Source organism: Cherax quadricarinatus, chromosome 41, assembly GCF_038502225.1.
Source record: "Cherax quadricarinatus isolate ZL_2023a chromosome 41, ASM3850222v1, whole genome shotgun sequence".
Classification (NCBI taxonomy): domain Eukaryota; kingdom Metazoa; phylum Arthropoda; class Malacostraca; order Decapoda; family Parastacidae; genus Cherax; species Cherax quadricarinatus.
Genome location: NC_091332.1, coordinates 9706694 through 9720304, shown reverse-complemented (window position 1 = coordinate 9720304; position 13611 = coordinate 9706694). Strand labels below are relative to the sequence as shown.

Sequence of the window (13611 nt, the reverse complement as noted above, 5' to 3'; positions counted from 1 at the left end):
TGTAAAAGTTGTATAATACAATGTGTTTAGATTCTAATTTAGCGCCGTCGACACTTCCTAACTAGTATCGGATAATTGGCTTCTGCGTTCCAATACTGTGTTAAATTAAGAAATACAGAGCTTTAAACGACCATTAGCAGTAATTAATTCATGATACTATTTTTTTGTAATAAAGGTAATTAAGGCCATATCGTATTCATATATTTGTTATACATATTTAGAGAAATTTGATACGTTAAGTGTAAAGAAGAGTATCAGAGCAGTTTCCCCAAAGACACTCTAAACAGCTGAGAGTGAAATTTGTCAAGTGGAAATGTAACTATAATATGATGTTTTGCTCAGCGTATACACCTTAAACCTTAGTAGAAACTTGCTTAAAGTGTCAGATGACTGGCAGGTGAAGCAGGCAGCGGCAGACAGGCAAGTATATCATACACATTAATACAGTTCCTTTTGCTACAAACAAAACAGGAAACGTAATATAGTAAACTGCGGCTTTGTTTTGAACTTGCTACCAGAAAAAAAGTCAATTAAAATATGGTTTCCCGATAATTGTATCAGTGGAGGTGGAGGTGGGCGGTAGTAAAAGTAGATCAACATGTAGAGACTAGGTAATGCAAACTCCTCTGCAGCCTTAATTAATTTTAGTGCAAATGTAATTATCTACAGTATGTGTAATAACATACTTGATTTTTGTGAACCTGGAAGTTTGTCTTTTTGTATTCCACCATAATGGAAATGTGTCGCTTTGACTTTTTTTTTGGGTTATCTTGGGTAATTGACACGTTACCAGGCATGATAATTATAGTTGTGTACCTGTACCTAAATAAACTTATTAATTTTCCACTGACTGAAGTGAATTAGTTTTATCCTATGCTTGAGCCCCTGGATGATAGCAGCTGTTAATTGCATGACTTTTTTCCTTGGAGGGTGTGGGAGGATGCCTTGATGCTGGAGTGCTCTTAATGCAAGGAATTGAAGCTTAGTCTCTTTCTCTAATCAAATCTGTTTATTTCCCAGAACTGTGTGACCTCATACCAGTTTAATACTTTTCAGTGACTGTAATAATAGGTATAGTTTGGGTATGCTGGTGGTTCTAGTTTTGTTTTATTAAGCATTCATTTCATGAGTATTTCCTGGCATTTCTGGGGCTCAGTTATGTGCTGTCTTAATTTGTCTCTGTTTTCTTGTTCTTTTTGTAAAGAAGCTTCTCCTTGTATCTTCTCGTAATTGTGGTAATCTCGGCTCCTGGCCCTGCCTCTCTTCTTGCCACTACAGGTTTCTTTCTGTTCTATCATACTTATTCTTAAAGCTATGTATGGATTCTCTCTCTACCCTCTACCACTTTACTGTCTAGGTCATTCCATTTCCTGACCACTCTAAAGCTACTGAAGTATTTCTAACATCCCTCTGACTTATCTGTGCTTTTAACTTCTAGATGTGACCTTGTGTAACTGAAACCCCCCTTTTAAACAGACTCCCTCTTCCACCCTCTGGATTAAAAATCCAAACAAAATCTTACCTTAATTTCTCTGAGTATTTTGTACATCATGTCAACTCAGGTCCTGCTCTGTAGTATCATCAGGTTTAGCTTTTCTACCCTTTCATAGTTCATACCCCTCAGTTCTGGGGCTAGTTTCTTTGCAAACCTTTGCACTTCTTTCTAATTTTTTTTTTTTTTTTTTTTTATACATGCTTTGCCAGGTACAGGTTCCATATTGCTGCTGCATGCAATGGACCTGACACATACCATGTATAGGGTCGTGAATGACTCCTTGTTGATGTTTATGAAAGTTGCCCTTAAATCTGCCATCCTGCAGCAGTTATTCTGTTGATGTATCTCTCAGGCGAAATGCTTGGAACGATGCTCACCCCAAGGTCCTTCTCTTTCAGGGACATGCTCCTAGCACACTCAGCTCAGCTCACACTCACTGAGGTATGGGTTGATCCCCGGTACGGGTGGAAACGTTAGGACATGTTTCCTTAAGACATCTGCTGTCCATGGTCACCTGTCAGTAAAATAGGTACCTGGGTGTTAGTTGACTGGTGTTAATCACATCCTGTAGACAAAATTGTCCTAATTTGCCTGAAATGCTCTGCATAACAAGGGGCTTTGTATATAGTAGTATGTTATTGATGTCTGCTATGGTCTGTATAAGTTGTACATGTACTTGTAGAAATAAAGATAATTATTATTTATTATTGTTAATTATTAATCCTGAGCCTGTATACTGTTTCCAGATGTCTTTGCCCTTTTCTGATTTTTATAACTTTGCATTTGCTAGGGTTGAATTCCGGTAGCCATTTGTCAGACCAATCCTGCAGTTTGTCCAGATTCATTTGCAGTTTTTCCTGGTGTACTCCTGTTTATATTCTCCTTATTAGTTTCACATCTTTGAATGGTGACTCCTCTGGCTCTATTACCTTTTGTCATGATTTAGATTTAGATTTAGATTTTGCCACCGAAGTGGCTAGTTTATTGTGCACTCCATATCCATCCTGTGGACGGTAGCGTGAGAGTATATGGATACACAAAAGGCCTAGGAACTAGGCCCCAAAGGGTTAACAGGAATACATATGGATTTATATCTACATATCTATAGTTCACTTATCTGTTACAAGCAAATTTAGGAAATTTGCTTAGTATATCTGGTATCTTATTTTCATTAATAAGATATCTTGACATGTCACATAGGTTATTATACTGTCTGTCTCTGTATTCCTCAATAAGTGGACAATTAAGCACATCACAACAATAAATACTGGTCCAAGTTCAGGACCCCACTTGTCATGCTCTCCCATTCTGACACTTCCCCGACAGTGACTTGTAGATTCCGGTACCCAAATAAACTTACTCTGTAGTGATCATCTCCAATGGCACAGGAACTTTCAGTAAAACCATGATTCCCTTCCTCTCCAAGAAAAAAAAAGCTCGGAGGTTAGCTGTTACCGTCACGCATTGGCTAAGGAAAATTTGAAGACGCTATGAATTGTGCAAAGATCTGTGGCACTGGTACTGATCATACTGATGTAGATCTGTGACTGACAGCGAAAAAGTTAACATAGTTATTCTTGCCTGTTTTGAATGACAGTGGAAAAGGTAACATGGTTATTCCTTCTTGCTTTGACTGACAATGAAAAGGTTAACATAGTTATTTCAGGTTGTTTCTCTCCTCCAGCATTGTGAGAAGACAGTACAATATAAGCAAGAAGAACTCAGATGCAGTATATGGCAGCAGGTCTAGTTGTCTTTTTGTACATGTGCAGTGGAACCTCAGTTTTCATCATTAATTCATTCCAGAAAGACTGAGGAAAACTGAATTCAACGAAAACTGAAGCAATATTTCCCGTAAGAAATAATGTAAATCCAATTAATCCATTATTTACACCCAAAAGTATTAACAAAAAATACATTTTATAGAGGATAACTATAGTTTTACATACAGAAAACAGTGAGAAATAAATATAAAGGACTAATGAAATGGATAAATGAACATTTAACATCACTTTTACCCTTATTGAAGATTCTTGTTGGCGTATGGAAGACAGCGAGGAGGGGAGAGGTTATCTCTACCACCATCCCTACCACCCTCTACCACAACCACCACTGCCCTCTACCATGATCACAACCACCACTACCCCTACCACCATCCCCTACCATCACCACCACCACCACCCTCTACAACCACCACCACCACCCTCTACAACCACCACCACCACCCTCTACAACCACCACCACCACCCTCTACAACCACCACCACCACCCTCTACAACCACCACCACCACCCTCTACAACCACCACCACCACCCTCTACAACCACCACCACCACCCTCTACAACCACCACCACCCTCTACCACCATCACTACCAATGAGAAACAAAGCCAGACTGACTCAGAAAGCGTGAGATGCTTTGTGTGGGCAGACACGTTCGGTACGGTGGACCACTATCAACTCGATGAAAACAGAGGTGATAAACGAAAACTGGGACAAAATTTTGACGAGAAAAGTAGTCGAAAACTGAAATGAAAACCAGGGCAAACAAAAACAGAGGTTCCACTGTGTGTGTTTGTGTGTTTGTTTGTGTTTCATCTCCTACCGAGGTAGGGTGACCCCACCCCAAAAAAAAATTGGGAAAAACTTTATCCATTCAACCATGGTTTTGCCAGAAGTGTGTGACATCTCATTTCTGATAAGCCTCTGAACTACAGCATCCCCCACTTTCATTTTAATCATGGCTTCAGTATTTAATTATTACCATAATTCATTGTTTATGGTTAGGTGCCTGACATTTTTATGGAAGTTCATTATTGGTGTGTGGAATTATTTAAAATTCTCCATTATAATTAAAATCTTAGAATTGGCACACACATTTATAAATTGTGCATACATGTATTCACCAAATGTATGTACAGTGGAACTCTGGTTATCGGCCATAATCCGTTCCAGAAGGTTGGCCTAAATCCGAAAAGGCCGAAAACCAAAGTAATATTTCCCATAAGAATTAATGTAAATACAATTAATCTGTTACAGACACCCAGAAATATTAACAAAAAATACATTTTTTAAAGATTAACTATAGTTTTACCTACAGAAAACAATGAGGAATAAATAAAAAACACAAATTTTAATGATAAATGAACATTACATACCTTTATTGAAGATTCTTGTTGGCGTATTGAAGAAGACGAGGAGGGGAGAGGGAGTTGGGAATCCCCCTTCATAAGGACTTCAGGTATCAAAACCCCCTCTAGGGTTACATCCCTTCTTTGTCATTTACTGCCACAGTATATTCATTACGTACCTTAAAATATTTGTAGTCTTAATGTAGGGTGACAGGTGAGTAGTATTTTTTTGTAGGAAATCAATGCAGGCAGCGATAGATGTAGGTACCTGTATGTAGCCTCCCTGGCCTACACTACACAGCCATGCTATTACACTACACAGCCATATTATTACCATGTTCACCCAGTTTAATCGTTTCTAACTACTACCTTTAGATGCCATCATAAACAAAGGGAGAATTAATGAAGAATTCATTTCGAGAATTGTAAACAAATGTGTATGAAGGGCGGTGACTGGGCCAGATGCCAGATTCAGTTTTCTCTAACGCTTAATCGGAGAAAACTTAATGTTTTCTCTCCAACCAAATGTTAATATGCCAAATGCTGTGTAATGTATTTCTTATATAATTTTGAAGAAAATATCATAGATGGATTAATGGAAATGTCTATATTAACCTAAAATAAGACATTTAATGTGCCCAAGAGTAATTATTATTAAACATACATTGCATATAAACATTGCATGTTTTTATATAGTATTATGTAATGCATTTCTTTGGGCCCATGGTGGCTTATTTCGCAGTCTCGCTTGATAAACTACCACAAAAAAACAATGGATTACGTGTATAATGAAATGTCTGGATGAATGTGTGGAATGTTGCTCACTCACCCAGAGACACAGCCAGACTGACTCACAAATGCGATGGAGTGGTGGGTGGACATGTCCAATACGGCCGATTTCCAAGTTGCTGGCCAAAAAAGCGGCCGAAATCTGATTTGGCTGTTATTCGCATCAGCCGATACCTGGGGTTCCACTGTATACTGTTTAGATGCTCGTGCTTTACATCATTTTCGTATAGAAGATTATAGTACATACCACCTTTCTTGTTTTTTCAGGTCTACAGTGTGTATGGCTGTGTATCCAGGTATGTTGATTATGTATGTATTGTCATGTTTGAATCGAGTCTCTCTCTAAGAATTATGACTGAGAAATTAGTAGGTTTTAATTCTGGTAGGGTAGTGATGTCTTCATTGTTGGCTTAGTGAATAACTTTAGTGAGCTTGGAGTAAGTCTTAGGAGACCTGTATGACATCTACCTTGCACAGCTGGAAAAAATGGCCCCATAAACAAGGTACAGTAATCATTAGGACACGAGCTTCTGCGCTTACTATATTAACGACAGGGATTAAATATACAGTAGGCATTGTAAGTTAGTCCCATGTTGAAGACGATAATGATTTTATTTGTATTATTAAGTCTGGTATGGTCTCCTTAAAAATTTATGAGGGATATTATTTTATTTTGTGTTTGAGTCCTATCTCCGTAATGTCTCGCTAATCTAGATAATTATTTATAAAAAATAATTATCTAAATTAAGAGAGGTTTGGGCATGGAAAAGTCATTAAACAAAAAAAAAGAAAGTTGGGTGATTGAATTTATTCATGGGTTGTCCATCGGTAAAAACTTGTAATTGAAATCCCCATGAATGGAGGCCTGCAGATATGTAGGGACACCTGTATCTATATATTGCTAGGTGAGCAGGGTCAGTGGGTGTTAGGAGACTTGTTCATTCTTCTCATCCTGCTTGAGATTGAACCCAGGTTGTTTGTCATCATAATCATCAAAGTCATCTTAAATTTAATATTAGTTATTATTATTATTGTTGTTACAGTATTACTGTTATTATAAAGATTTTTTGTGGTGTACATGTACATAAATCCTCATCTTAAGACACGTAGGAGATTCCCAGTTTCAAATAACTAATATTAAATACAGTAAATGTTTATTTGTAAAATGGATGGTACAGTCTCTTTATGCACTTTCTTTTATTACATAAGACACAATGGGTGAGGCGGTTGCTGCTCCGCCCCCTGCAATTGTAAAAGAAGGGTGGCTGAACAAGCGTGGTGAACACATCAAAAACTGGCGACAGCGTTATTTCTTTCTCCTTGAAGATGGAACTCTTCTGGGATTTAAAACGAAACCTGAGCAGGGCCTTGATGACCCACTAAACAACTTTACAGTGAAAGTAAGTGCAGTATATCCTGTTACAGTACAGTACTGTATTACCTGTCTGTGACTTTCAGTACAGTACCTACTTGTAGTTATAAGAGTATGTAATTATATTGGTGGTGTTTCATCTTTGGCATTTAGTTTCTTATAATTTTTTAAGTTTCCAGGGGTTATAACAAATATCAGCAGTGTGCTACCTTCTTTTTGAAAAACTACCTATACTTTGTAACATCTTTTTAGTACCTGTAGTTTTCTTGATTTATAATTGCTGCTTTTTGTTCTCCCTGTTGAGTACTAAAAAATTTTGATCTATTGTACTTTCCCATCACTTCATGATCTTACATTGTACTGTACTGTATATGAGTATCATATTTTCTCTTTTCCTCCTGCAGTCTGCCAGTGAAGGTATTTTTAGGTGTTAGTTGGCAAGACCTTGAGAAATATGGTAAAAACATACTATGCAGAGTGAACCTTTACTTATAGTTAGAACTTTGCTCTAAGTACAGCATGGATTTTATAAGCTCTACTTGTAGCCAAACATTGTAAATAAAGGCTTGTTCTGCCCATAGTGTCCTTCTCATGGCATTTTCAGTGTTTTTAGTCTCCCTCTATAATTTATCGTACACTGCTCTGGTGCTCATTTTATGTCATACCTAAAGGTTACCTGAAGACAGTCTGGGAGCACTAATGCCTACGATTTCAGTCTGGCTGGAATATTAGCACTTGGATTTGAACCCCACTTATTAGCTGTAAGATGCATTGTATGAAGTTTGGGCTTGATAGACTTACATACAATGGGTTCAGAGGTGACATCAAGTCTTTAAGTTAAACCAGCAGTGGTGGTCACATAGGAACATGGAGTTCATGAAAGGGTAAGGACAGTTGAGGTATGAGATAGAAAAGGAGGTTATCAAGGTAACATGCCATTTGACTATGAAGAGGCTGGCTAACTACATCCATGCTGGTCAGCTGGCATGGCAGATAGATGTAGACCCAAACCTGGAGCAGGGTGTTCAGCTGGGGCCTGATGAGGGAACATATATTGAATAATCTCTTGCTGTGTACAGTTATTTCAGTGTCAACAGACATCCAGTTGAGTGAAATACTGCACGTGTTCATGTGCACAAACAGCTATACTGTACATACCTCTGGCAGACAGCTACATACTATACTGTTAGTCACAATATGTACCAGTTTTGTACAAATTTGTATACAGCACTTAAATTTATGCCAATTATAAGAAAGCTTTAATACATTTGTGTGTATTATATACTTTATGGATAAAGTTCACATCACATACCTAAATGAATGCAAAGCTGTCACTTGCTAGTCAATTAACATAAATATAAATTTTAGAATATAGAAAATACAAAATGTCTCAAGAGGTGCAGGTGCATTAATATGCATACATTTGTGTATTAATGCTAAAATATACAAACTTTTAATTTTTTTATTCAGAGTTATTTGTAAAGAGCACAGATTTCTTTTGTAAATAAATTATATTATTTATGTAATGCATTCCTGAATTTTTAATTAAAATTTTTTCAGAGATGTCAGATCCTGAAGACTGAAAGACCGCGACCTAACACCTTTATTATCCGTGGACTTCACTGGACAACTGTAATAGAACGTACTTTTAATGCCCAGTCAGCTAATGACAGGTGAGGGGTTTATGTTATAGTATATGCTAAGAATTTAGCCAAATAGAGCAGTTGAACTGGCCTAAAATACGACTCGGTTGGTGATATCGCTAATGTGTAAATTGCGCCCAGACCATTAACTTTCCTCTTGTGTATTTCTGTAACTTTTCCATCAAATTTCGTAATTTTGGTGTCATTGCTTTCAGAAAAAGATTACCATTTCAGATTTTTTTTTTTAAGTGGACACTGAGAGCAATATTAATTTTGGGAGTTTAGACAATGAAAGGGTTAAGGGTCAATTCAACAAGACATTGTTTAGGAAGGCTAGTAGGGTAGATAGATTTAGCAGAGGACCAGTTTATAGGATGGCTGTGATATCAAGTATGACAGAAAAGTGCATTGTTAGTGTCAGTATGATTAACACTTCTTTTTGTTCATTAAGTCTATCAGAATGAGAGCAGCCTCTTTCACTAAAGTATTGGAGATGGCATCCAAGGATTTGGAACTGCCATCCCTTTCCTGAGATCAAACCTGATTGCTTCCATTTCCAAAGTGCTGTATGACCCTTTTGTGTGTGTAATTTCCCCATAAATTTAATAATAATAATGGGAGGATGAGGAGCAGGAAATGTTAAATGGTTTTGGGCTATGTGCATCTGCTTTATTTCTGTGGCCTTCAAGCAAACAAACTGGGTGTTCATCTGTTCCCTGTCATTTCCTCTGAAGGTTCTCTCTCTCATCTTCCTGCCTCTTGACTGTCTGAACTCCTTTTCTTGGTTCTTCTTTTCTTCCTACTCGCCTCCATTACACTAAAGACTTCATAGAATGTGTATTGCTGCATCTTACTTGTATGATGCTAAGCCTTGATGTTGAAATTTTTATTATGTTCCTGTTAATAAGCAACATAAGAAACTTTGAAAAGCACTGATGCAGTTCATACTTCTCTATATCACTAATGCTTCTGGTGTCTGTTCCATTTCCTGCTGCTCCTCTCTTTTCCAGTACATACTTTCAAACTGGCAATGTTCTTTCTGATAGCCTTCAAGAACACAAAAAATAAAAGTATTAATTTTGCTGATGCTAACAATAGTCTTGTTAGTCATTTTAGACAATATAACCTATATGGTGATCCTTCACAAAAATTTTATAACTTTCTTCTAGCCTTCTAGTCACTACTACTACCACCATAACCACCACCACCACTGCTGCCGCCACTGCCACTGAGGCTCCCTACCTCCTTCCTTCCTTCCTTTATCTAGCCCCGTCTCTTGATCTTTTCTACTTTTTCTATCTCGGTTGTGAATTAACTGAAACATGGGTTAGTTTCCTTTCTAAGGGTTGGTTAAATATGAATTGTTCCAGCCATGGTATTGTGACTTTTTATTATTGTAGTTTCTTTTACTATAGGTAAGTGGAAAATAGTAATAAATAACATTCTTTGTTGAAGAATTTGTTCACTCAAAATTCTTAATGTAAGGATTAGTGTTCCTGATATTCAGTAATTTGTAATAATGATTGTCTTGCCTCTAGGGAAGCATGGATGGAGGCTATTAAGCAGGTGTCTGAGAGGATATCAGAGTCATCGTCTGGACACTGTGTGCAGATCCAGGAAGCAGAGTCTGTAGAACAAATTCAGTTAAAATATTCTAGTGAAGATGATGATGATAGCACAGGATCTCGATCCTCTAAGAAAAAAAGAAAAATTGTAAGTATTATGACCTAATGGAAAAAAATAGCAGTATAGGTGTGAACTATAGAATCTTAGATATAAAAACCTTATTTTTTTTAAACAAAATCAGTTAAATACTTAGGAAGTTGTAATTAATTAATGGTGTAATGTTTTATAAATGTCTGGATTACCTAGTAATGATTTAAAGGAAAAGAGCCTGCACAGTGATGAACAATAAGGTCAGGTTATGAAGTCATATGCATGAGCCTTCATTGAAAGATTTGTATTGACATTAAAAATTATTATTTTCCTGTCTTCAGTATGGGTGAGTGCTTATTAATGCCCAGTTGAAATCCATGCAAGAGGAGCAGTTTTATTTTGTTTATCTTATGTTCTTAATTATTTATACATCAGTGAATCTCAAGCTATGTACAGGGAAGTGGGGATTACCGTGATACTCCTCCTGTGATAATTTTTCTTCAAAAATTATAGAACATGCAACTGCAGTACATAATTACAGCCGAGTAAAAAAGTGAAAATCACCATTATATGGTGTGTTGAAATTCACTGCTTGAAGTCTTCCAGTGCAGTATAATGCATTTTTCCATAGCATTAACATACATTTTGTATTACACATGCAGTATTTGTTAATTATCATATTTTCTGGCATCCAAGGCACACCCCAATTTTGGCAGGCATATTCTGGGAAAAATATAAAAAAAGTGCAGTACTTGCTTCAAAATGATATTGAGCCAGTGACTGGCTGCTTATGCACACATAGCTGAAAGAGGTGGGACCTTGTGCAGCTTGTCTACTACACCACCACCAACCACCAAAACTAACGTGGCTACCTGTTTATAGGTAGCTGAAGTTGGTTTGTTTATTATGTACCATTAATATATTACTTATAATTTATAATAGCTACTAATCACTTTTAACGTAATCTGGGAAACAGGTTTGTAGGGGACTGGGGTATTTGCAGTTTGGTTTACCAGAACCAAAATACTGAAACCACCTGCCAGTAACTCGAAGCCTCCCCTTGATCATGATCTTGAGCATATAAGGTGCAGGGTGAGTTTGAGATTTTTTTGCTGAAAAAAAGTGCACCTTATGTGCAGCAAAAATATGGTATTTTATTTTTACAGGTATTGAAAAACAGTCTGCTTGAGTCCTGGAGGTGGAAAGTACAGTATCTGCACTCTGAAGGAGGAATGGGGATATTGCAGTTCAGAGTCATTTGAATTGTGATGCCTCTATCCCTCTGGCAAGACAGCTATTAAATGAATGATTATGAATTTCTTTTTATTTGGGGTTGCTCTACCTTAGTGGGAGATGGCCATTGTGTTAAGAAAATTTATTTTCATTAAGTTATTCACTCTGATAGTCTGTGAAACAAGTTGAAGTAGAAAACTAAATTCAAATGCTCTCATTCTTTCCTGCCTATAGAAGAATATATAAACTACCTATTATAGTAAAGGAAGCAGAATGTGTATTTTGTGGTGTCCTTAACATATAAAGGAAATGTTAGTTTAAAATATTCTGAAGTCAAGGAACCTATATAGATTTTGAGGTAAAATAGTAAGTTGAGGCAATTTTGTAATAGACATGTACTATGTTACAGTACATATGTTTAATGGGATAATAACTAAGTTTGTTTTCAAATATTAAGTCTCAAGTTCCAAGGTAATCATTTTTCCGTGATATTTATGACATGGCACAAAATCTTGCTTCTCACTGTACTTTCCTCTACTGCAGGATGACCCAGAGTAGGAAGCAAAGAATGAATGTCAGAAAAGAGTCATCAGAAAGGGGAAGAGTAACTAGCAGGGTTCCACAAGGATTGGTATTAGGACCAGTACTGTTTACAGTTTGTATGAATGATATTCCAGATGGGATTGGTTCAGATATATCCCTGTTTATTGATGTAAAATTAATGAGAATAAAAACAGATGAGGACATAAAAGGGTTCCAAAGGGTTATGGACAAATTACAAGAGTGTCAGATAAGTGGTTGCCTGAATTCAGCCCTACTTAGTAAATGCAAGATAATGAAGATTGGAGAAGGAGCAAGAAGACTGGAAATTGGGTTTAAAGTAGGGAAACAGAGGCTGCAGACTTAACTTAGAGAAAGACCTAGGGGTAAACATAGTGTCCAGTATATCGCCAGAAGTTTGCATCAGCCAAATAACCTCTTCAACCAGTGTTCATCTGGTACATTTAAGAGGTGCCTTCAGGAATTTGAACAGTCGTTCTGGGCCATTTATACAACATACATTAGGCCCATCCTAGAGTATGCAGCACCAGTATGGAATCTGCAGCTGTAAAAGTATTTTAAGAAACTAGAGAAAGTGCAGAAATATGCAACAGCTTTTTCATTAGCTGAGGCATGAGCTACGAGGAGAGGCTAACAAAGTTGGACCTAATAACATTGGAGGACAAGAGCTAGGGGAGGCATAATAACAAATAAAATACTCAGGAATTGATGAGGTAGAAAGGATAGGCTGTTTGAGATGCGAGAAAATGAAACTTGGGGACACTGCTGGAAATTAATCACATGAGCTACAGGGATGTCAAGGTATTTCTTTAGTCTAAGTGGTCGGGAAGTGGAATGATATTGGTGAGGAAGTGGTGCAGGCAGGCTCAATGCTTAGTTTTAAGAGTAGGTGTGATAGGGCCCATGAGGCTAAAAGGGAGTGAATTTGGAGAGTGGCAAGTTAAGAGGCAGGGCCAGGATCTGAAAATCGACAACTGCAACCACAAATAGGTGAATACATAACTATTCAAATGATCCACCAAATCTGGATATCCCCACCTATCCTTCAGAGTGCACAGTACTAAAAAATTCATAATATTCATTATTAAATTCATAACTGTAGTGTATATATCACTAAGTGAACATATGATATGATGTATAATTATAGGGTGTTACAAAATGCTAGATGTCTAATTATGGACATCCTGGGATATAGAGTAATATGATGAATGCAGAAAAAATTATATAATCTTATCTGTGGCATAAGTATTTCATAGTGTAAAAAGTTGTGTGTGCCCAATAAGTGACTTTTAAAGTTCAGAAGTCATAGTTTTCATCATTGGATTAAGTGTAGATAAAATGACTTTATTCTTTTTATATAAAAAAAAAAAGAAAGTGTTAATTGAAAATGTTAATAACACACGTTGACTTTTGAACAGCATTAGGAAATATTTTGAGAATTGAATATACAGTCTCTCCTCACTTAACGACAGAATTCCTTTCCTAAGACCACTTTGGTAAACGAATTTGTCGCTAAGTGAGGAGCATACTATAGTGGTAATGGGTTTGTGTCAGCCATCTTTGATACTGTTTTAATGTCACTTTAATGTCACCTTGCACCATTTATAACATTTCTGGTATATTTTTAAATGTTTATACACTAGTGTACTGTATATTGTAATAAACAGAATAGAGGAAATCAGTTCTAATATACATTATTTTGGTATGCACACTGGTCAGAGAGCTTGTCGTAA

At 36.8% G+C, this 13611-nt stretch overlaps 1 protein-coding gene across 2 annotated transcripts in view; it reads left to right on the top strand.

Moving 5' to 3' along the window:
* Positions 1 to 272: 272 nt before the first annotated feature.
* Akt (Akt kinase) overlaps positions 273 to 13611 on the top strand; it is a 61786-nt gene continuing 48447 nt past the window's right edge. Inside the window, exons 1-6 of one of the 2 annotated variants that reach the window (XM_070092987.1) lie at positions 281 to 420; positions 1894 to 1936; positions 5681 to 5709; positions 6623 to 6813; positions 8346 to 8458; positions 9967 to 10141. In XM_070092987.1, coding sequence (XP_069949088.1) covers positions 5694 to 5709; positions 6623 to 6813; positions 8346 to 8458; positions 9967 to 10141 — 495 coding nt within the window. In that variant the 5' untranslated portion in view covers positions 281 to 420; positions 1894 to 1936; positions 5681 to 5693. Of the gene's footprint in view, positions 421 to 1893; positions 1937 to 5680; positions 5710 to 6622; positions 6814 to 8345; positions 8459 to 9966; positions 10142 to 13611 lie in introns of both variants that reach the window. The other variant, XM_070092986.1, reaches the window with a different exon arrangement.